The 22315-nt window shown below is 43.9% G+C and overlaps 1 protein-coding gene across 2 annotated transcripts in view; it reads left to right on the forward strand.

The window, feature by feature from the left end:
* The window catches only part of rgl1 (ral guanine nucleotide dissociation stimulator-like 1), a 34437-nt gene extending 12718 nt beyond the window's left edge, over positions 1–21719 (forward strand). The window contains exons 1-17 of one of the 2 annotated variants that reach the window (XM_045205508.1): positions 485–853; positions 3003–3113; positions 10339–10547; positions 10875–10949; positions 11150–11343; positions 12878–13011; positions 18342–18661; positions 18772–18856; positions 18979–19068; positions 19207–19293; positions 19508–19540; positions 19662–19783; positions 19930–20019; positions 20267–20453; positions 20654–20902; positions 21020–21134; positions 21222–21719. In XM_045205508.1, coding sequence (XP_045061443.1) covers positions 809–853; positions 3003–3113; positions 10339–10547; positions 10875–10949; positions 11150–11343; positions 12878–13011; positions 18342–18661; positions 18772–18856; positions 18979–19068; positions 19207–19293; positions 19508–19540; positions 19662–19783; positions 19930–20019; positions 20267–20453; positions 20654–20902; positions 21020–21134; positions 21222–21409 — 2334 coding nt within the window. In that variant the 5' untranslated portion in view covers positions 485–808 and the 3' untranslated portion in view covers positions 21410–21719. Of the gene's footprint in view, positions 1–484; positions 854–3002; positions 3114–10338; positions 10548–10874; positions 10950–11149; positions 11344–12877; positions 13012–18341; positions 18662–18771; positions 18857–18978; positions 19069–19206; positions 19294–19507; positions 19541–19661; positions 19784–19929; positions 20020–20266; positions 20454–20653; positions 20903–21019; positions 21135–21221 lie in introns of those variants that run through there. The other variant, XM_045205507.1, reaches the window with a different exon arrangement.
* Positions 21720–22315: the final 596 nt, after the last annotated feature.

The following is a 22315-nucleotide window of genomic DNA, read 5'->3' on the forward strand; positions in this document are numbered from 1 at the left end:
CCTCTGTTTTGGTTAAAAGGTAAAGGGTGGGCCTGGAGAAATGTAACCACTCAAATTCATGGACAGAGCTAGGACTGACCATCCAAGATATCAAAATGATAATTTCAAGCATGTTTTGAGGCTATGTAGTGTTTATTTACAATGTTTACAAACACTGGAGTAAAACAAGCTTATATTTGGAGTTCTGATATGGTTTGACAGTTGAACTAAGGTCATGAGGCAATTATAAATTATATTCTTCAAGAATCAATATGTATATATTATTAATTAAAGTCCAAAAATGGATGTAGGAACTGCAGATTGACCCTTTAAGCTTTACATTTACGTCATTTAGCAGACGCTCTTATCCAGAGCGACTTACAAATAGGTGCATTCACCTTATAGCCAGTGGGATAACCACTTTACAATGTTTGTTTTTTTTGGAGTGGGGGGAGCATTCATGCGTAATATCAACGTAAATCTCGACGGGCACTAAATTACTATATTACATTTGTTGTCAGGTTGTATCTTTCACATGATGTTCTCACTGAAAATGAAACATTTCAAGAAAATGGAAACGGGAGGAGTTATGGGGAGGACCGCGAGTTCAGTGGGCAGGGCTCAGCCATTCAACGGGGGACGGAGGAAGAGAGGAGATTGAAAGAGAAGAGGAGGATTGAGAGAGGGGGAACAACACAGACAAGAGAGCTGTGACGGATTGTCTCTGTGTAGTGAAGAAAATATTTTACAGAGCAGGAACGCTGGGGACTGGAAACATTTCTTGCCTGGGTTGACTGTTTATACCGTGTTCTGATGCAGTCCCCGGATTATGAGAGAAGCGCTGACCATGAGATTCGCCTGGAAAGCTAAGATGGTAAAAAAAAAAAGTTCCTCTGTTTTCCGTGCTGCAGACTGTTGATTTTGTGGTTTGAGAGTCAGCTTTCAGAGAGCCTGGAGAGGGAGGGGGTATGCTTGGGAAAGTAGCGGATAAAGGAAAGGAAGAGGGGGGGCGGCGGGGGATACATTTGAAGAGTGAGTTTTAATTGTTTTCTCTCCCTCGACGCTCTCGTGGTGCACTTTAAATGGTCTGTATCGCCTACGCGTAAACGTTTTGCGTAAAGACGCGGGCGCGCTCTGGAAATGTAACTCGTGGCCGAATTTTTTTTACCGTTAGTTTTTCCCAATAGAAATGAAAAACGTTTGTCTCTGAGCCGAGAGTGAAATGGGAGAACAATTGCCTTGGCCCTGGGGTGAGCGCTCCTCCACAGGTCCCTGCAGCTGCGTCTGGAGCAAGCACAAAGCCTACGGATCAGCCCAAAGACTATCTTGAGCGTATTGTTTTCACTCGGCTCAACACCAGTGTTTTGTGATGTCAGCAGAAGGTGGTCGGAGACAGACTACTGTTATTTGCCCGAGCAAATAGTCAATTCTGTAGTCAGCATCCCCCTCCAATAAATTGGAGCATCCTTCCAAACCGAAGCCTGTCCAGCAAGTCTGAACTTGGAGTTAGTAAACAAGCCATCTCCTGTTTATATCCTGGGGTCATTTAATATGCCATGTAGTCTCTGAACTCATTCCTATTCACAACTGTGTTTATCTCAGCTTTTGTATTATAGGCCTATTAGATGACACACTGAGCTGGGTCCTTTTAGAGGCTAAAATGTCCCCTGTGACATAATAACTTGTTTGATCTCTCTTTTTATAATTTTCGCCTGGGGCCTTTGGTACACCATAAGCCCCATCTTGGTCCACAAAGCAGGCAGGCCTTTAAACCCCAGTCTGAAAAACATTTATGCCTGGCACAAAGAGCAGGCTCTGTGCACAGACTGTGGACTCAGCAGGCTGGGCCACAGAGCAGAAATACCTCCTGCTATTGTTTTGGAGTGGACTGGACTGCATAACTCACTGAGTGAAGTATTTATCTCTCAGGCAGGCAGAGAGGCAGCACTGTACAGGAAACGGATGGAAAATACAGACATGCTGGCCTGTTTTATCTCCTGCACTCAGTTACTCCTCTGTGGCCCTCTTTCTCTCTCCACCAGAGCCCATTGCCACCACACAGTTTATCAGTGCCTGACTGTGATTGTTTGGGGTGGGTTCCCTGCCTGGCCCTCTGTGCTGTGTTTTTGTTACAACCCAAACAGCCACCCACAACAGTCTCGGGCTAAGTGCCACTGGCCTTCAGAGCTGGTCTTTGAGCCTGTTAACGGCCAGTCGTGACCTTTGACTCTAGCTGCCACCACTCTGTGTGGGGAGGGAGTGGATTTTGCCATTGTCCTGTTATGGTGGCAGTGAAAAGTGAGAGTGTGGACTTGGCTGGAGTGCTTCTGTCCTCTAAACAGCTCCTCTTTATGGGATTGAAATGAGCTCTGGTTGCAGTCACTGCATGTGGCTGCCTTCCTCCTTGACTCGGCTGATTTTTTTAATTTGAGAGGAAACTGCAGATCTGTGTCTGTGTGCTCTGCATAGCTGAGAGGCAGTATGCCGCCAATATGGATTCAGAGCCACAGAGTAGACTGCATTGTGAGGAGCAGTGAGAGTGTATATGTGGAGCAGTGAGCGTGTGTGTGTGGAGTGAGTGTGTTTGTGTGTGTGTGGCGCAGTGAGCAGTACATGTACTGTATTTCCACCAGCTCCAGGCTCCGGGAGGGAGGTTTCAGGTTGAGCCAGTCTCAACCAGACAGGCAGGGGATCTTTTATTGTCTTTAGTCTACAGACAATTCTCAGCTTTAGTTCTCATCTCCAGTGGCCTTCTTCAGCTCTCAGAGAGGGCGAAAGGAGTGGGGGTGGTGGAGACAGTCTCTCTCCTACTCTGTGGAGCTCTGCTCAGTCTAATTCTCTTTCTTTCTTTCCCTCTGTCATTGAGTCATAACAAAAGTACTCCTCTTTTGTTTCTAGACACACTTCAATTCTTTTTAAATGTGATACATTTAGCTACAGTTTTGGTTTGTTCAGCTTTGTGGTCCTGTGTACTAGAGGATGGTTTGTCTGTGTGTCAACAGCTCATTATGTCTCTCCCACAGAGCTCAGTGCAGGACTGGGGGGAGGAAGTGGAGGAGGGAGCAATATACAACGTGACACTGAAGAGGGTCCAGATCCAGCAGGCTGCCAACAAGGGAGCAAGATGGTTGGGGGTGAGTGGACCACTCTGCTCTTTCACTACAGCACACTGATTGAAAGCACACAAACTTGAGAACTTGTGAGAGACCTTGTCAGGCTCAAACAATAACTCTGCTGAATGAGTTATATCTATAGACAGATTTAGTCTTTCCATTGGAGAATTCATGATACAATCACTAGTTGAACATGGCAACATTGGACAGATTGTATTACTTTGCGGAGTTATTGTAAGTCTATAGTTCTTTGTGAAAGGAGAGGTGTATAATAATAGTTTTGTGGATAGAGCTTGGCAGCTTCATTGTAAGATATACAGTAATGCCAATTTGCAATCACAGGGCGTCTCACAGCATTGTGTTGAAGGTCTGTTGTTTTAACATTTAAACTATTGAATTTTCCAATTTTTGCCAACACCCTGCGCAGGCCGTATAAAAACAACTTTTTCACAAGTAGCCTACTCAACTGTTTGTCTAAGTCATGTGATTTCCTGATTTGCCAGTTCGATAGAGAGGACTCTAGTGCCCAAAAGCCTGTTTTAGCATGGGCAGCGCCATTGAGGACTTTCACCATTTTGAAGTAGTCAACTGGGAGGGACTTCCTATGGGTTAAGGAAGGATCACAAATTCCATCCACATCATCAAGAGGGATCAGCCAATGAATTATACTAATTAATTATACTCACATTGCATAACTGCAGGTGGTAGTAAAATGCCAACCTTGGCTTTATACTTGTTCAAAATGCACCCTTTCAGTTTGTTTACCAACTCATAGAAGTAGTAGAATAATAAAATGTACTACTGCAAAATGGAGATGGCCTCAATGGTGCTGCCCTGCTCTCACAGATGCCATAATGGGACAGGTGCAATGTTGCATCCTCTAACTATCTCTGTCCGGTTATAACTAGGTCATTCCATGTCATTTCAGCAAGCCTTGACACCCACAATCTCAGATTATTCTTAAATTGTTTCTGTAGTTAGAAATAGATAAGACAAGCATTCCAGAAACATTATTTTGTTGAAATATGATTTGATCTCTGAGATTGCACCTAAATTGTCAATTTTAATTTATAGGATCAATATAATATTCAATAATTATAGTACCTAACATATGATTTGGACCAAACCTTTTTCTAACAATGAGTAAGACATGAGGAATCCAAAAAAATGGTCAAAAGCCATCCACGGACCCCCCAACATCTCACGCCAATCCCACCCCAACAACGAGTATACAGTGCATTCGGAAAGTATTCCGACCCCTTGACTTTTTCCACATTTTGTTACGTTACAGCCTTATTCTATTCTAATGGATTAAATTCTTTTTTCCTTACATCAATCTACACACAATACCCCATAATGACAAAGCAAAAACAGTTTTTTAGAAAATTTTGCAAATTTATAAAAAATAAAAAGCTGTAATATCACATTTAGATAAGTATTCAGACCCTTTACTCAGTACATTGTTGAAGCATCTTTGGCAGCGATTACAGCCTCAAGTCTTCTTGGGTATGACGCTACAAGCTTGGCACACCTGTATTTGGGGAGGTTCTCCTATTCTTCTCTGCAGATCCTCTCAAGCTCTGTCAGGTTGGATGGGGAGCGTCGCTGCACAGCTATGTTCAGGTCTCTCCAGAGATATTTGATCGGGTTCAAGTCCGGGCTCTGGCTGGGCCACTCAAGGACATTCAGAGACTTGTCCCGAAGCCACTCCTGCGTTGTCTTGGCTGTGTGCTTAGGGTCGTTGTCCTGTTGGAAGATGAACCTTTGCCACAGTCTGAGGTCCTGAGCGCTCTGGAGCAGGTTTTCATCAAGGATCTCTCTGTACTTTGCTCCGTTCATCTTTGCCTCGATCCTGACTAGTCTCCCAGTCCCTGCTGCTGGAAAAACATCCCCACAGCATGATGCTGCCACCACCATGCTTCACCGTAGGGATGGTGCCAGGTTTCCTCCAGACGTGATGTTTGGCATTCAGGCCAAAGTGTTCAATCTTGGTTTCATCAGACCAGAGAATCTTGTTTCTCATGGTCTGAGAGTCTTTAGGTGCCTCCAAGCGGGCTGTCATGTGCCTTTTTACTGAGGAGTGGCTTCTGCCTGGCCACTACCATAAAGGCCTGATTGGTGGAGTGTTTTGCAGAGATGGTTGTCCTTCTGGAAGATTCTCCCATCTCCACAGAGGAACTCTGGAGCTCCTTCAGAGTGACCATCGGGTTCTTGGTCACCACCCTGACCAAGGCCCTTCTCCCCCGATTGCTCAGTTTGGCCAGGCGGTTGGCTCTAGGAAGAGTCTTGGTGGTTCCAAACTTCTTCCATTTAAGAATGATGGAGGCCACTGTGTTCTTGTGGACCTTCAATGCTGCAGAAACTTTCTGGTGTCCTTCCTCAGATATGTGCTTCGACCTAATCATGTCTCGGAGCTCTACGGACAATTCCTTTGACCTCTTGGCTTTGTTTTTGCTCTGACATGCACTGTCAACTGTGGGACCTTATATAGACAGGTGTGTGCCTTTCCAAATCATGTCCAATCAATTGAATTTACCACAGGTGGACTCCAATCAAGTTGTAGAAACATATCAAGGATGATCAATGGAAACAGGATGTACCAGAGCTAAATTTAGAGTCTTATAGCAAGGGGTCTGAATACTTATGTAAATAAGTTTTTTTTTTTTTTTCTAAACCTGTTTTCGCTTTGTCATTATGGGGTATTGTGTGTAGATTGTGGAGGAAAAATATTTACTTAATCCATTTTATAATAAGGCTGTAACGTAACAAAATGTGGAAAATGTTAAAGGGTCTGAATACTTTCGGAATGGACTGTATAGTATCTGTTCTCTATGTTTGATGACTAGTATGGAACTGCGGCTCAGAGTATTGTTTTTTTCATCCTATGTAATGTATTCTCAGTGAATTTGGTGTCTAAGGTCAGTTAAGATCACCACTTTATTTTAAGAATGTGAAATGTCAGAATAATAGTAGAGAGAATGATTGATTTATTTCAGCATTTCTTTCTTTCATCACATTCCCAGTGGGTCAGAGGTTTACATACACTAAATTAGTATTTGGTAGCATTGCCTTTAAATTGTTTAACTTGGGTCAAATGTTTCGGGTAGCCTTCCACTAGCTTCCCACAATAAGTTGGGTGAATTCCAGCCCATTCCTCCTGACAGAGCTGGTGTAACTGAGTCAGGTTTGTAGGCCTCCTTGCTCGCACACGCTTTTTCAGTTCTGCCCACACATTTTCTGTAGGATTGAGGTCAGGGCTTTGTGATGGCCACTCCAATACATAGACTTTGTTGTCCTTAAGCCATTTTGCCACAACTTTGGAAGTATGCTTGGGGTCATTGTCCATTTGGAAGACCCATTTGCGACCAAGCTTTAACTTCCTGACTGATGTCTTGAGATGTTGCTTCAATATATCCACATAATTTTCCTTCCTCATGATGCCATCTATCTTGTGAAGTGCACCAGTCCCTCCTGCAGCAAAGCAGCCCCACAGCATGATGCTGCCACCCCCGTGCTTCACGGTTGGGATGGTGTTCTTTGGCTTGCAAGCTACCCCCTTTTTCCTCCAAACATAACGATGGTCATTATGGCCAAACAGTTCTATTTTTGTTTCATCAGACCAGAGGACATTTCTCCAAAAAGTACGATCGTTGTCCCCATGTGCAGTTGCAAACCGTAGTCTGGCTTTTTTATGGCGGTTTTGGAGCAGCGGCTTCTTCCTTGCTGAGCGGCCTTTCAGGTTATGTCGATATAGGACTCATTTTACTGTGGATATAGATACTCTTGTACCTGTATCCTCCAGCATCTTCACAAGGTCCTTTGCTGTTGTTCTGGGATTGATTTGCACTTTTCGCACCAAAGTACGTTCATCTCTAGGAGACAGAACGCGCCTCCTTCCTGAGCGGTATGACGGCTGCGTGGTCCCATGGTGTTTATACTTGCGTGCTATTGTTTGTACAGATGAATGTGGTACCTTCAGCCGTTTGGAAATTGCTCCCAAGGATGAACCAGATTTGTGGAGGTCTATAATTGTTTTTCTGAGGTCTTGGCTGATTTCTTTCGATTTTCCCATGATGTCACGCAAAGAGGCACTGAGTTTGAAGGTAGGCCTTGAAATACATCCACAGGTACACCTCCAATTGACTCAAATGATGTCAATTAGCCTATCAGAAGCTTCTAAAGCCATGGCATCATTTCCTGGAATTTTCCAAGCCGTTTAAAGGCACAGTCAACAAAGTGTATGTAAACTTCTGACCCACTGGAATTGTGATACAGTGAATTATAAGTGAAATAATCTATCTGTAAACAATTGTTGGAAAAATTACTTGTGTCATGCACAAAGTAGATGTCCTAACTGACTTGCCAAACTATAGTTTGAGAGAAATGTGTGTAGTGGTTGAAAAACGAGTTTTAATGACTCCAACCTAAGTGTATGTAAACTTCCGACTTCAACTGTACATCCAACAAATTCATTGACAAATTTATCTGAACAGGGGGAAAGAAATCATCACAAAATTCACTGAGAAATCATTACATAGGATTAAGAAACAATACTCCGAGCTGCAGCGGCATACAACTTGTCAAACATAGAGAACTGATACAATATACTCGTTGTTGGCGTGGTATTGGCGTTGCGTGTCAGTGGATGGATTTTGACCACTTCTTTGGATTCCTTGTCTTACTCATTGTTAGAAAAAAGTTTGTTCCAAATCGGATGTTGGGTACTATCAATTTTGAATATTTATACGAATCCTATAAATTAAAATGGCCAATTTGGGTGCAATCAATCAGCTTAATTTCTCAGAGAACAAATGTATATTTCAACAAAATAACATTGCAGGAATGCTAATTTGATCTGTTTCTAACAACAGAAACGATTTCAGAACAATCTGAGATGGTGGGTTTTGAAATCGTCTTTCATGTGCTTTTTGAGATGGAACGATCCAACTGCCACCATAATTCTTCTTTCCCTGCATGTTGCATCCCGTAAAAGCAAAGCATATAGAGGAGAACAACTACTCCACATTATAACAGGACAGTACAAATTTGGAGTACTTGTTTATTGTGGCATTATCCAGCCCCTGAGTGGGAGTGAGTGGGAGTTCTGTATATGCGTATGTATGAGTAAGCCAGTGAAAACAAGACATTGTCTGTTCTGTTGGTTGTCTCTCTGTGGTTGATGGTGATTGTAATCCCCCCATTTCTTTAGTGGGAAAGCAAGATAATGTAAACAGCAAGCCACAGTGCCACACTGGTGCTTTGTTTACTGTTGTGGCACTGCCCATAGAGTGCCATCCGAAGAAATGCTATACAAATGTAAATAAAATGTGAACGTATACAGTACCAGTCAAAAGGTTGGACACACCTACTCATTCCAGGGTTTTTCTGTTCATTTTACTATTTTCTACATTGTAGAATAATAGTGAAGACATCAAAACTATGAAATAACACATATGGAATCATGTAGTAAAACAACAAAATGTTAAACAAATCCAAATATATTTTATATTTGAGATTCTTCAAAGTAGCCACCCTTTGCCTTGATTTAACAGGTGTGCCTTCTTAAAAGTTAATTTGTGCAGTTTCTTTCCTTAATGCGTTTGAGCCAATCAGTTGTGTTGTGACAAGGTAGAGGTGGTATACAGAAGATAGCCCTATTTGGTAAAAGACCAAGTCCATATTATGGCAAGAACAGCTCAAATAAGCAAAGAGAAACGACAGTCCATCATTACTTTAAGACATGAAGGTCAGTCAATCCGGAACATTTCAAGAACTTTGAATGTTTCTTCAAGTGCAGTCGCAAAAACCATCAAGCGCTATGATGAAACTGGTCTCATGAGGACCGCCACAGGAAAGGAAGACCCAGAGTTACCTCTGCTGCAGAGGATACGTTTTAATTAGAGTTAACTGCACCTCAGATTGCAGCCCAAATAAATGCTTCACAGAGATCAAGTAACAGACACATCTCAACATCAACTGTTCAGAGGAGACTACGTGAATCAGGCCTTCATGGTCGAATTGCTGCAAAGAAACCACTACTAAAGGACACACCAATAATAAGAAGAGACTTGCTTGGGCCAAGAAACACGAGCAATGGACATTAGACCGGTGAAAATGTGTCCTTTGGCCTGAAATCTCCAAATTGGAGATTTTTGGTTCCAACCGCCGTGTCTTTGTGAGATGCAGAGTAGGTGAACGGATGATCTCCGCATGTGTGGTTCCCACCGTGAAGCATGGAGGAGGAGGTGTTATGCTGTGGGGGTGCTTTGCTGGTGACCCTGTAAGTTATTTATTTAGAATTCAAGGCACACTTAACCAGTATTGCTACCACAGCGTTCTGCAGAGATACGCCATCCCATCTGGTTTGGGCTTAGTGGGACTATCATTTGTTTTTCAACAGGACAATGACCCAACACACCTCCAGGCTGTGTAAGAGCTATTTGACCAAGGAGAGTGATGGGGTGCTGCATCAGATGGCCTGGCCTCCACAATCCCCCAACCTCAACCCAATTGAGATGGTTTGGGATGAGTTGGACCGCAGAGTGAAGGAAAAGCAGCCAACAAGTGCTCAGCATATGTGGGAACTCCTTCAAGACTGTTGGAAAAGCATTCCTCATGAAGCTGGTTGAGAGAATGCCAAAAGGGTGGCTACTTTGAAGAATCTAAAATATATATCTTTATTTGTTTAACACTTTTTTGGTTACTACATGATTCCATATGTGTTATTTCAAAGTTTTTATGTCTTCACTATTATTCTACAATGTAGAAAATAGTAAAAATAAAGAAAAACCCTTGAATGAGTAGGTGTGTCCAAACTTTTGACTGGTACTGTATGTTTGGTACTTGACAGTCAGGTCATTTGTGGCTAGATTTTTGCAAGAGAGCAGTGCTGACTATGAGAGTAGAGAGCTACTGTGTGTTGGAGTTGGACTGAGTCTGCTGTCCTCTTTGCCGCCCTCTCTTAGCCAGAGGACTGGGTGGAGGAGGGGCGCTCTGCTCCGTTATTAGAAGCAGATTGGAGAGTTTCCTGTTTTAGCGTGCTAGCAGCACCAAGGTCTCTCTCTCTCTCCCTTTTTCTCTCTCCCCTAATTCTTCTCCCAGCAGACACAATACTCGGACACATCTGCTTAAGAATTAAAAATAGCATGCCTTTGTCTCAACACCTCTCTGTCTCTCCCTCCATTTCTCTCTCCCCCGCTCTCATCGTTCTAATATCCTTGGTTCTTCACATCTTGTCCCATCACAGGCGGAGGGGGACCGGCTGCCCCCTGGCCACACAGTGAGCCAGCTGGAAACCTGTAAGATCCGGAGTATCCGGGCGGGAACGCTGGAGCGGCTGGTGGAGACCCTGCTGACGGCGTTCGGGGACAATGACCTCACCTACACCAGCATCTTCCTGTCCACGTACCGCGCCTTCGCCAGCACACACACCGTGCTTAAGCTGCTGTTAGATAAGTACGTCTGGGTCTGGGGGCCATGGTGGCTGTAGTGTACAGCAGAGGCTGACAACTCCTGGTCCTGGTGGGTCCAATGTGTGCAGGCTTTTGTCACAGCCATAGTGCTATAACACCTGGTTCAAATAATCAGCTAATCATCATGATTTTTATGAGGTGAATTGTATGTATAAGTGTTGGGCTGGGACACACTGTGGCTGGAGAACAATGGCTGAGGAACACTACTGCTCTACATTGAGAGGCTAAGGAAACGTATTGGTCTCACTTCTTTTACAGACTGATGGTAGACGTTGGTGCTGAAATGTTATTTTCTTGGTATTTTTCTCAGATATGGAATTGCAGAGGATAGTGAAGGACAGATGGAACGATGTAGACCCTCTGAAACCAAAGGAGCCGTTCGAACGTAAGATTTCTCAACATCTCCTACTTACTTAGTCTGTCTGTCCGTCTGTCTGTCTTTGCTTGCTTTCCATATGGATTCAAGCGGAGTTGTTGCTGAGTTGTTATTGTGTAGCTCCCCAGTCTGCCTTTCCCTCTGTCAGCAGCAGCTTGCTCCCAGCAGCCTTCCCTGACTTTCTCTCTGCCCTCCCTCCTCCCCCTCAGTGCCCTGGCCTCCATCCTGCGAGTCTGGCTGGACCAGTGTCCAGAGGACTTCCAGGAGCCTCCATCTTACCCCTGCCTCCACAGGGTCATGGCGTATTTACAGAGGGCCCTGCCTGGATCGGAGCCCATTCGTAGAGCCCAGAGTCTACTGGAGCAGCTGCAAGCCGAGGCCAGTCTGGATCCAGACTCCGAGGGTGGGTGAACAATCTAAGATATCTAGTTCATTAGTACTCTATCCTCCCTCAATTCTGTAGTCTTCTTATCTTTGTCTCTATCCCTCTGCTTCTGTTGTCTATCTCTCTCTCTTCTTAATTTCTCTCTCTATTTACTTATATCTCCATCTATTTCTCTCCATCACAGTGCTGCCAATTCTCACGCATTGGCATGAGACACACAGATTTGACCCTCTTCACACGCCACACCTCTTATTTCTCACGCATTGAAAAAAGTAGGCCTGCTGCTTTTCTTTTCTGATGAATACAGTGTATGTTCAGTGCGTTAACTTTTTTCAATTGATCCATAATTTTCCTGCCACCGCACTGTGAACCGCAGCAGATTGAAGATGGCGATTGGTTTAGTGAGGGTCCAGGACCAAGGTGATTGGATGCGCGTTTGTAAAGAAATGTCCCTCACGATTACCGTTGAGCAGCCTTTCTATGGGAGCAGCCACGGCAGACAGGACAGGCACGTTCGTTCTCCGCTGATCAAAGTTTATGAACTAAATGTTCAGAAGAGCAGCATGGCAACTTGAAGCTGTTTTGTACACATAACTGTCAAAAAGTGCATTTGCTGTCACTCCTGTCCCTGTCGCAGAAATACATTGAAAGATAATTTGGGTTTGGTGTAGGGGCAGATTTAGGCGAAGTCATCTTGTCTTCAGGAGATTTTATTATCTGTTTAATTTATTTGGTCTTTCACAATAGATTATGTAAGTCATTAGAACAATTACCATCCCCTACAATGGGCTAGAATATAGACTAATTAGTGTGCTTATTTCAGCAAGAACACTAATGTTATTCCCCAGACTTTTATTTTTTCACTTCTTAACAATGTTGCTGGTGTAATTAGGCTATTTTAAATCTGATATGCCAACTTGTCTTGAATAAATAAATAAAGTGAAATGAGGGCTATGCATTTACGGACAGTGTTGAATATAGGCTAAACTATAAAATGAGAATAGGCTATATTGAAATGCCCCTTGCCTCATATCCTGTTTTGTCATTTTAGTATTGTGCACAAGATCTTACCCATGTAGAGTAAGATGATGGCAAGGTTTTGCAAATCAGCCTCAACCACCTGAAAATTGATATTCATTCGATTTTTCTTGAATGTGGAGTACTGTGTAGAAATCAAAAGTCACATGAATATATTCAAACCTCCATTTTTACTTTTAGAATGTATTTATTTTTTGTGGGGATTGATCAGCTTTAATATTGCAGATAGATTGTAGCTTCCATCAATGTAATTGTCAGCATTACTTCCAATCCCGCATATATTTTTGACAGTACCAGTCAAAAGTTTGGACACACCTAACCATTCAAGGGTTATTCTACAATGTCAAAATAAAGAAAAACCCTTGAATGAGTAGGTGTGTCCAAACTTTAACCCTGGCTAGGGGTGGAGCCAATGACATTCACTCGAGAGATCTCACTCGAATCTATCTTCAAAAGTTGGCAGCCCTGCCATCAATAATGAAATCATTCATCTGATCATTACTCCTCTTGGTAGGTTTCTCTGGCGGTTTCCATGGCAACAGCTCCTTCTGCTTGGGTGAGGATGAGGAAGTGGAGATTGAGGTCCAGGAAGACTTCCTGTCATTTGATGCAGATTTGGTTGCTGAGCAGCTAACCTATATGGATGCGGTAAGAGAAAGGCTGAGGGAGGCTGGGTTGGAGTATGGATTTCCAGGTGGGATTTGAACAATACAGGATAAATATACGTTTTAAAGTAACTGTCCAGTGTTACCATATTTCTATGAAATATGACCTATAATTAATTACAATATGAGTGAAGTAGTTTTCCTTTAAAACAATGATAATTAAATATGTTAAAAAGCAGCTTTTCTGTGTTCGAATGATGTGTGCGTACCCCAACAGAATGGTCATAATTTAAAATATTAATGCGAGTAGACCGCTGATTTGGCCAGCTCAGCCAATGAGCCAACATGACATCATGTTCTATGAAGAAATAGCAAGCATTTTTAAGATACAAGTTTGAGGTGGGGGTTTTTCTCCAACTTATGCTTTGGCCACAAATACGATATAGGACGAGTCAACAACAATATTTGGGTAGGTAAGCGTTAACAGAATATTATGTTTTTTTTAAGTCATATTTTCACTGGACAGTTACAGTTGAAGTCGGAAGTTTACACACACTTAGGTTGGAGTCATTAAAACTCGTTTTTCAACCACTCCACAAATTTCTTGTTAACAAACTATAGTTTTGGCAAGTCGGTTAGGACATCTACTTTGTGCATGACACAAGTAATTTTTCCAACAATTGTTTACAGACAGATTATTTCACTTATAATTCACTGTATCACAATTCCAGTGGGTCAGAAGTTAAAATTCACTAAGTTGACTGTGCCTTTTCCAAACGAGCTTGGAAAATTCCAGAAAATGATGTCATGGCTTTAGAAGGTTCTGATAGGCTAACTGACATAATTTGAGTCAATTGGAGGTGTACCTGTGGATGTATTTCAAGGCCTACCTTCAAACTCAGTGCCTCTTTGCTTGACATCATGGGAAAATCAAAAGAAATCAGCCAAGACCTCAGAAAAATTATTGTAGACCTCCACAAGTCTGGTTCATCCTTGGGAGCAATTTCAAAACGCCTGAAGGTAGCACGTTCATCTGTACAAACAATAGTACGCAAGTATAAACACCATGGGACCACGCAGCCGTCATACCGCTCAGGAAGGAGACGCGTTCTGTCTCCTAGAGATGAACGTACTTTGGTGCTAAAAGTGCAAATCAATCCCAGAACAACAGCAAAGGACCTTGTGAAGATGCTGGAGGAAACAGGTACAAAAGTACAGTGGCTAGCGAAAGTATTCACCCCCTTGTCATTTTTCCTATTTTGTTGCCTTACAACCTGGAATTAAAATTGATTTTTTGTGGGGTTTGTATAATTTGATTTACACAACATGCCTACCACTTTGAAGATGCAAAATAAAAAAAATTGTGAAACAAACAAGAAATAAGACAAAAAAAATGAACTTGAGCGTGCATAACTATTCACCTCCCCAAAGTCAATACTTTGTAGAGCCACCTTTTGCAGCAATTACAGCTGCAAGTCTCTTTGGGTATGTCTCTATAAGCTTGGCACATCTAGCCACTGGGATTTCTGCACATTCTTCAAGGCAAAACTGCTACAGCTCCTTGAAGTTGGATGGGTTCTGCTGGTGTACAGTCATACCACATATTCTCAATTGGATTGAGGTCTGGGCTTTGACTAGGCCATTCCAAGACATTTAAATGTTTGCCCTTTAACCACTTTAGCAGTATGCTTAGGATCATTGTCCTGCTGGAAGGTGAACCTCCGTCCCAGTCTCAAATCTCTGGAAGACTGAAACAGGTTTCCCTCAAGAATTTCCCTGTATTTAGCACCATCCATCATTCCTTCAATTCTGACCAGTTTCCCAGTCCCTGCTGGTGAAAAACATCCCCACAGCATGATGCTGCCACCACCATGCTTCATTATGGGGATGGTCTTCTCGAGGTGATGAGAGGTGTTGGCTTTGCGCCAGACATAGCGTTTTCCTTGTTGGCCAAAATGCTCAATTTTAGTCTCATCTGACCAGAGTACCTTCTTCCATATGTTTGGGGAGTCTCCCACATGCCTTTTGGCGAACACCAAACGTGTTTGCTTCTCTTTTTCTTTAAGCAATGGCTTTTTTCTTCCGTAAAGCCCAGCTCTGTGGAGTGTACGGCTTAAAGTGGTCCTACGGACAGATACTCCAATCTCCGCTGTGGAGCTTTGCAGCTCCTTAAGGGTTATCTTTGGTCTCTTTGTTGCCTCTCTGATTAATGCCCTCCTTGCCTGGTCCGAGAGTTTTGGTGGGCGGCCCTCTCTTGGCAGGTTAGTTGTGGTGCCATTATTCTTTCAATTTTTTATAATGGATTTAATGTTGCTCCGTGGGATGTTCAAAGTTTCTGATATTTTTTTCTAACCCAACCCTGATCTGTACTTCTCCACAACTTTGTACCTGACCTGTTTGGAGAGCTCCTTGGTCTTCATGGTGCCGCTTGCTTGGTGGTGCCCCTTGCTTAGTGTTGTTGCAGACTCTGGGGCCTTTCAGAACAGGTGTGTATATACAGTGGGGAGAACAAGTATTTGATACACTGCCGATTTTGCAGGATTTCCTACTTACAAAGCATGTAGAGGTCTGTAATTTTTATCATAGGTACACTTCAACTGTGAGAGACGGAATCTAAAACACAAATCCAGAAAATCACATTGTATGATTTTTAAGTAATTAATTTGCATTTTATTGCATGACATAAGTATTTGATACATCAGAAAAGCAGAACTTAATATTTGGTACAGAAACCTTTGTTTGCAATTACAGAGATCATACGTTTCCTGTAGGTCTTGACCAGGTTTGCACACACTGCAGCAGGGATTTTGGCCCACTCCTCCATACAGACCTTCTCCAGATCCTTCAGGTTTCGGGGCTGTCGCTGGGCAATACGGACTTTCAGCTCCCTCCAAAGATTTTCTATTGGGTTCAGGTCTGGAGACTGGCTAGGTCACTCCAGGACCTTGAGATGCTTCTTACGGAGCCACCCCTTAGTTGCCCTGGCTGTGTGCTTCGGGTCGTTGTCATGCTGGAAGACCCAGCCACGACCCATCTTCAATGCTCTTACTGAGGGAAGGAGGTTGTTGGCCAAGATCTCGCGATACATGGCCCCATCCATCCTCCCCTCAATACGGTGCAGTCGTCCTGTCCCCTTTGCAGAAAAGCATCCCCAAAGAATGATGTTTCCACCTCCATGCTTCACGGTTGGGATGGTGTTCATGGGGTTGTACTCATCCTTCTTCTTCCTCCAAACACGGCGAGTGGAGTTTAGACCAAAAAGCTCTATTTTTGTCTCATCAGACCACATGACCTTCTCCCATTCCTCCTCTGGATCATCCAGATGGTCATTGGCAAACTTCAGACGGGCCTGGACATGCGATGGCTTGAGCAGGGGGACCTTGCGTGCGCTGCAGGATTTTAATCCATGACGGTGTAGTGTGTTACTAATGGTTTTCTTTGAGACTGTGGTCCCAGCTCTCTTCAGGTCATTGACCAGGTCCTGCCGTGTAATTCTGGGCTGATCCCTCACCTTCCTCATGATCATTGATGCCCCACGAGGTGAGATCTTGCATGGAGCCCCAGACCGAGGGTGATTGACCGTCATCTTGAACTTCTTCCATTTTCTAATAATTGCGCCAACAGTTGTTGCCTTCTCACCAAGCTGCTTGCCTATTGTCCTGTAGCCCATCCCAGCCTTGTGCAGGTCTACAATTTTATCCCTGATGTCCTTACTCAGCTCTCTGGTCTTGGCCATTGTGGAGAGGTTGGAGTCTGTTTGATTGAGTGTGTGGACAGGTGTCTTTTTATACAGCTAACAAGTTCAAACAGGTGCAGTTAATACAGGTAATGAGTGGAGAACAGGAGGGCTTCTTAAAGAAAAACTAACAGGTCTGTGAGAGCCGGAATTCTTACTGGTTGGTAGGTGATCAAATACTTATGTCATGCAATAAAATGCAAATGAATTACTTAAAAATCATACAATGTGATTTTCTGGATTTTTGTTTTAGATTCCGTCTCTCACAGTTGAAGTGTACCTATGATAAAAATTACAGAACTCTACATGCTTTGTAAGTAGGAAAACCTGCAAAATCAGCAGTGTATCAAAAACTTGTTCTCCCCACTGTATATACTGAGATCATGTGACACTTAGATTGCACATAGGTGGACTTTATTTAACTAATTGTGTGACTTCTGAAGGTAATTGGTTGCATCAGATCTTATTTAGGGACTTCATAGCAAAGGGGGTGAATACATATGCACGCACCACTTTTCCGTTATTAATTTTTTTGAATTGTTTGAAACAAGTTCTTTTTTTCATTTCACTTCACCTATTTGGACTATTTTGTGTATGTCCATTACATGAAATCCAAATAAAATTCCATTTAAATTACAGGTTGTAATGCAACAAAATAAGAAAAACGCCAAGGGGGATGAATACTTTTGCAAGGCACTGTATCTATATCCACAGTAAAACGAGTCCCATATCAACATAAGCTGAAAGGCCGCTCAGCAAGGAAGAAACCACTGCTCCAAAACCGCCATAAAAAAGCCAGACTACAGTGGACAAAGATCATACTTTTTGGAAAAAATAGAACTGTTTGGCCATACTGACCATCGTTATGTTTGGAGGAAAAAGGGGGTAGCTTGCAAGCCAAAGAACACCATCCCAACCGTGAAGCACGGGGGTGGCAGCATCATGCTGTGGGGCTGCTTTGCTGCAGGAGGGACTGGTGCACTTCACAAAATAGATGGCATCATGAGGAAGGAAAATTATGTGGATATATTGAAGCAACATCTCAAGACATCAGTCAGGAAGTTAAAACTTGGTCGCAAATGGGTCTTCCAAATGGACAATGACCCCAAGCATACTTCCAAAGTTGTGGCAAAATGGCTTAAGGACAACAAAGTCAAGGTATTGGAGTGGCCATCACAAAGCCCTGACCTCAATCCTATAGAAAATGTGTGGGCAGAACTGAAAGCGTGTGCGAGCAAGGAGGCAAAGAAATAAAAGCTGAAATAAATCATTCTCTCTACTATTATTCTGACATTTCACATTCTTAAAATAAAGGGGTGATCCTAACTGACCTAAGACAGGGATTTTTTTACTAGGATTAAATGTCAGGAATTGTGAAAAACAAAGTTTTTAAATGTATTTGTCTAAGGTGTATGTAAACTTCAGACTTCAACGGTACTTTAAAAGTTTTAATGTGGTCCTCTGTAGCTCAACTGGTAGAGCACGGCGCTTGTAACGCCAAGGTAGTGGGTTCGATCCCCGGGACCACCCATACACAAAAATGTATGCACGCATGACTGTAAGTCGCTTTGGATAAAAGCGTCTGCTAAATGGCATATTATTTAATACTAATAGTCTCATTGTTTGTCCGTTTCCAGTTGTTGTTCAAGAAGGTTGTTCCTCATCACTGCCTGGGCTCCATCTGGTCCCAGAGGGATAAGAAGCAGAACAAGCACAGTGCTTCCACCATCCGTGCCACCATCACCCAGTTCAATGCTGTGGCAGCATGTGTGGTCAGTACCATACTGCACCGACGCCAGATCCGCCCACACCTCAGGGCACGGGTCATCCAGCGCTGGATAGACGTCGCTCAGGAGTGTCGCATGCGTAAGAACTTCTCCTCGTTGCACGCCATCGTATCTGCACTGCAGTCCAACCCACTCTACAGACTGAAGAGGGCCTGGTCCTGCGTGCACAAGTGGGTCTTTCACAAGCTGAATGCATATGAATTGATTAGTCACAACTCATGTGATGTAGTTCCTATGCATTCCCAATTAGTTCTAACCTTTCTCTATGTCATTTCCACAGAGACAGCATGTCTACGTTCGAGGAACTATCAGACATCTTCTCAGATCACAACAACTACCTGACCAGCCGAGAGCTGCTGATGAGGGTGAGACTCTTCCCTGGGAATACCATAGACATTGTGGATGTTGAGGAAGTGGTTGATTGATGATTAATTGATTGATTCAAGTAGTGATTTGATATTTACACAATCTACTCTTTCCCCTACAGGAGGGCACCTCTAAGTTTGCCAATCTGGAAGGCTGTGCTAAGGATCACCAGAAACGCACTCACAAACGACTCCAGCTGCAGAAGGAAATGGTGAGAGATGGAGCAATGAGCACTATGAGTTTGCGGCCCTGTTTGTTTCCATTTCAGGAAAGGGGTAAAAGTGAGATGCTTGGCTGTGCCTGCTGATGTATTGGGATGGTTTAACCTATGTGTTGTCTCTCCTCCCAGGGTGCCATGCAGGGGACGATACCTTACCTGGGCACATTCCTGACAGACCTGACCATGCTAGATACTGCTCTGCCAGACCTAGTAGAGGTGAGCCTTACTATCATCCTACTCACTCATTATGTGTGGTTGTAGAGACTCCTTGTGTGTTGTGACCACTGTTTGCAACTAGAGGATGAGTTTCCATGAGTATGTGAGGAATTTGTTTGGCAGTTTTTGGAGAAGTCCACCGCTGTTTGTCTTGGCAGCCCAGCGTGGTATGAAAGTTCAATCTTTCACAGTGTCCTCTTTGTGTCTTCTGCAGGGTGGGCTCATCAACTTTGAGAAGAGGCGAAGGGTGAGTGTAATTTTCAACCTGTTCTAAACCACTCATTAGGTGATTAGGAAAAGTAATTCATGTTAGTAGTGTCAGCTCAATTGACATGACTGACATTGATCTCTCTCTCTCTCTCTTTCAGGAGTTTGAGGTGATAGCTCAGATCAAGCTGCTGCAGTCTGCATGTAACAGCTACTGTCTGAGTGCTGACGCTGCCTTCCTGCGCTGGTTCAAGAGCCAGCCCCAGCACAGTGAGGAGGAGAGGTACAAACATCATCAATCATTCACACTATATATATCACTACATCAGCTCTCTCTATCCGCTGCTCTATCTTTCTTTCTGATTGTTTTACTCAGGCTAAGTGGACTGGTAGCAGTGATGTCATGATTCTTTTTGGTTTCTCTTGCAGCTATGCCATGTCTTGTGACATTGAAGGAGTGGGAGACAGCAGTCCTACTTCACCCAAACCTCGCAAGAGCATGGTCAAGAGACTTAGCCTGTAAGTACACTCTGGAGGAATTATAACATATACTGTACTTGACATTTAGATTTAAAAGAAATCTACCCTGAATAATAGACATTATTGTAATGGTGTAGAATTCCTCTGACTACAATCAGTTTTGGAACCTTAGCCTTTGACATAATATTGATGTTTTAACAGGAATCTATTAAATCATTGTTTATATTAGATCCATCTGACCGATGTGTTCCTTTTTTTTTTTTACCTGTCTTTTTTTCTCTGTCAGACTGTTTCTGGGAGTAGACTCCTCGGCAGTGAGTTCCCCGGTGAGGGAAACACCTCAGTCGCCCCCTACTGGCAGCTCTGGGGAGAGCATGGACTCAGTAAGCGTGTCGTCCAGTGATTCCAGCCCTTCAGAAAGCGAGGGCCTGGCCATGACACCTATACACACCTCCGACACTCAGCAGAACAAGGTATGGCACTAAGATACTTGTGTTGTATTTTTGTTGTATTTAGTTGGTGGGGGTTTTGCGCAAGCCCTATTGTTTTTTTTCTTTCTATTCTGTATTTTGTTTACCAATGTGTGCAAATAAAGTTATAATTATATCCAAAAGGTTGGCAATATGGAGGTCGTTTGTGTGCTAACTACTATGCGTCATCTGTGTGTCTCCAGTTGTCCGAGTCTTCCTCCTGTACTTCTCTCCACTCCATGGACACCACCTCGTCCTCAGCCAGTGTTCCAGTGACCCCGGCCTCTCCCTCTCTCCCCGGGCCACCCTGCATGCACCGTCGCTCTGTCTCCCTGACACCCATGTCCCCCTCCTCCCCCCTGCCCCCGGCCTACAACACCCAGGCCCAGGACGCCTGTATCATCAGAGTCAGCCTGGAGCAGGGCAACGGCAACCTCTACAAGAGCATCCTGGTACGTCTCATGTTAAGATGTGTGATTATGATTGTGAAAATGTCTCTAAAGGTGGTTCAAAAGTGACGATTCACACTGATTTTGATATTAAAATATGTTGTGTTGTTTCCTCCCCAGTTGACGAGTCAGGATAAGACTCCAGCAGTGGTCTCTAGAGCTGTGGCCAAACACAACCTGGAGAGTGAGCCTGGGGAGGGATACGAGCTGGTGCAGGTCATCTCTGACGAGAGAGGTACAAACATTCTCCCTGACACTCTTTTTAGCCTCTGAGTTTTGATAATATTGTGAAAAAGTCATTTAAAAAACCTTCCTTTTTCAGAGCTGGTGATTCCAGACAACGCCAACGTCTTTTACGCCATGAACACCTCAGCCAACTTTGACTTCCTGCTGCGTGTGCGAGGCACTGCGGGGAGGCCGGTCCAGCTGAGAAGTCGCTGCGCCTCCACACTCCCCCGCGCCCAGCAGCGCTCCAGCCTGTCTCTGCGCCTCAGCAAGGTCACACTGTGACTCCCAGGACAAGGGCATGAGGCCTGGAGGGACCCCAGACTGGAGGGGGTGGGAGACTGAGAAGGACCAGGCATGGGGGAATGAGTTGAAGTCAATGAGATGATAGACTCTGAATACCCTATTCCCAAATCCCCTGTCCCCAATCGGACCCCCACCTCTCAGTATTCACACACATCCCCCAACTCCAGTAGCAGCCTGTGGCCTTCCAATCCCTGTCACCCCCCAACCCCTATGGACTATTATGGATGTGTAGTGGGACTGCAGTGCCATATAGAATATAGATGCCTTTGGCAGAGCGAGACAGTGCCCCCCAACCTGCCTCTCTCCACATGAAGAGGTTTTGCACACGCAGGAGGAGTGACTCCTGCCCTCCATCAGTATTCAGCTTTTTTTATCCACTCTTTTCTTTCCTGTGATGCCTGTGTTATGTGTCCCATTCAGAGGGAGATGGGAGCATGGAAGGAGAGTGAGACTGAGATGTCCAGTCCTGTTGCCTTTATTAATGATGATGAATGATGAACTCTTGTGTCAGTGTTAATCTGGGTGATTGATTGACAGGAGCTGTGTGATGTCATTATCTTCCTTCTTTGTTTCCTTCACATCATTGTGTGCACTGTGTGTAACACACCGGACTGCGCCTCTCATATTGTGAGCTGTGTGACGAATGCCATTATAGAGGCATTCTGATAGGTTCCTACTTGGTTTTAACAAGTCCTTTCTTTTTGAACTTGCTTAGCTGTCCTATCTCATCTGTATGGTGTAGTGACACATAGGATGGGTCTCTATGTGAGGCCCGGATTGAGCTGCCTGCCGCGCTGATTAGCAGTCCTAATAGAGATGCACTTGTTGGTGGCTAGGTGACGTCAGGAGGTGGAATGAGTGACCTACTCTCATCTCATCTTCTTA

Source organism: Coregonus clupeaformis, chromosome 20, assembly GCF_020615455.1.
Source record: "Coregonus clupeaformis isolate EN_2021a chromosome 20, ASM2061545v1, whole genome shotgun sequence".
Lineage (NCBI taxonomy): Eukaryota > Metazoa > Chordata > Actinopteri > Salmoniformes > Salmonidae > Coregonus > Coregonus clupeaformis.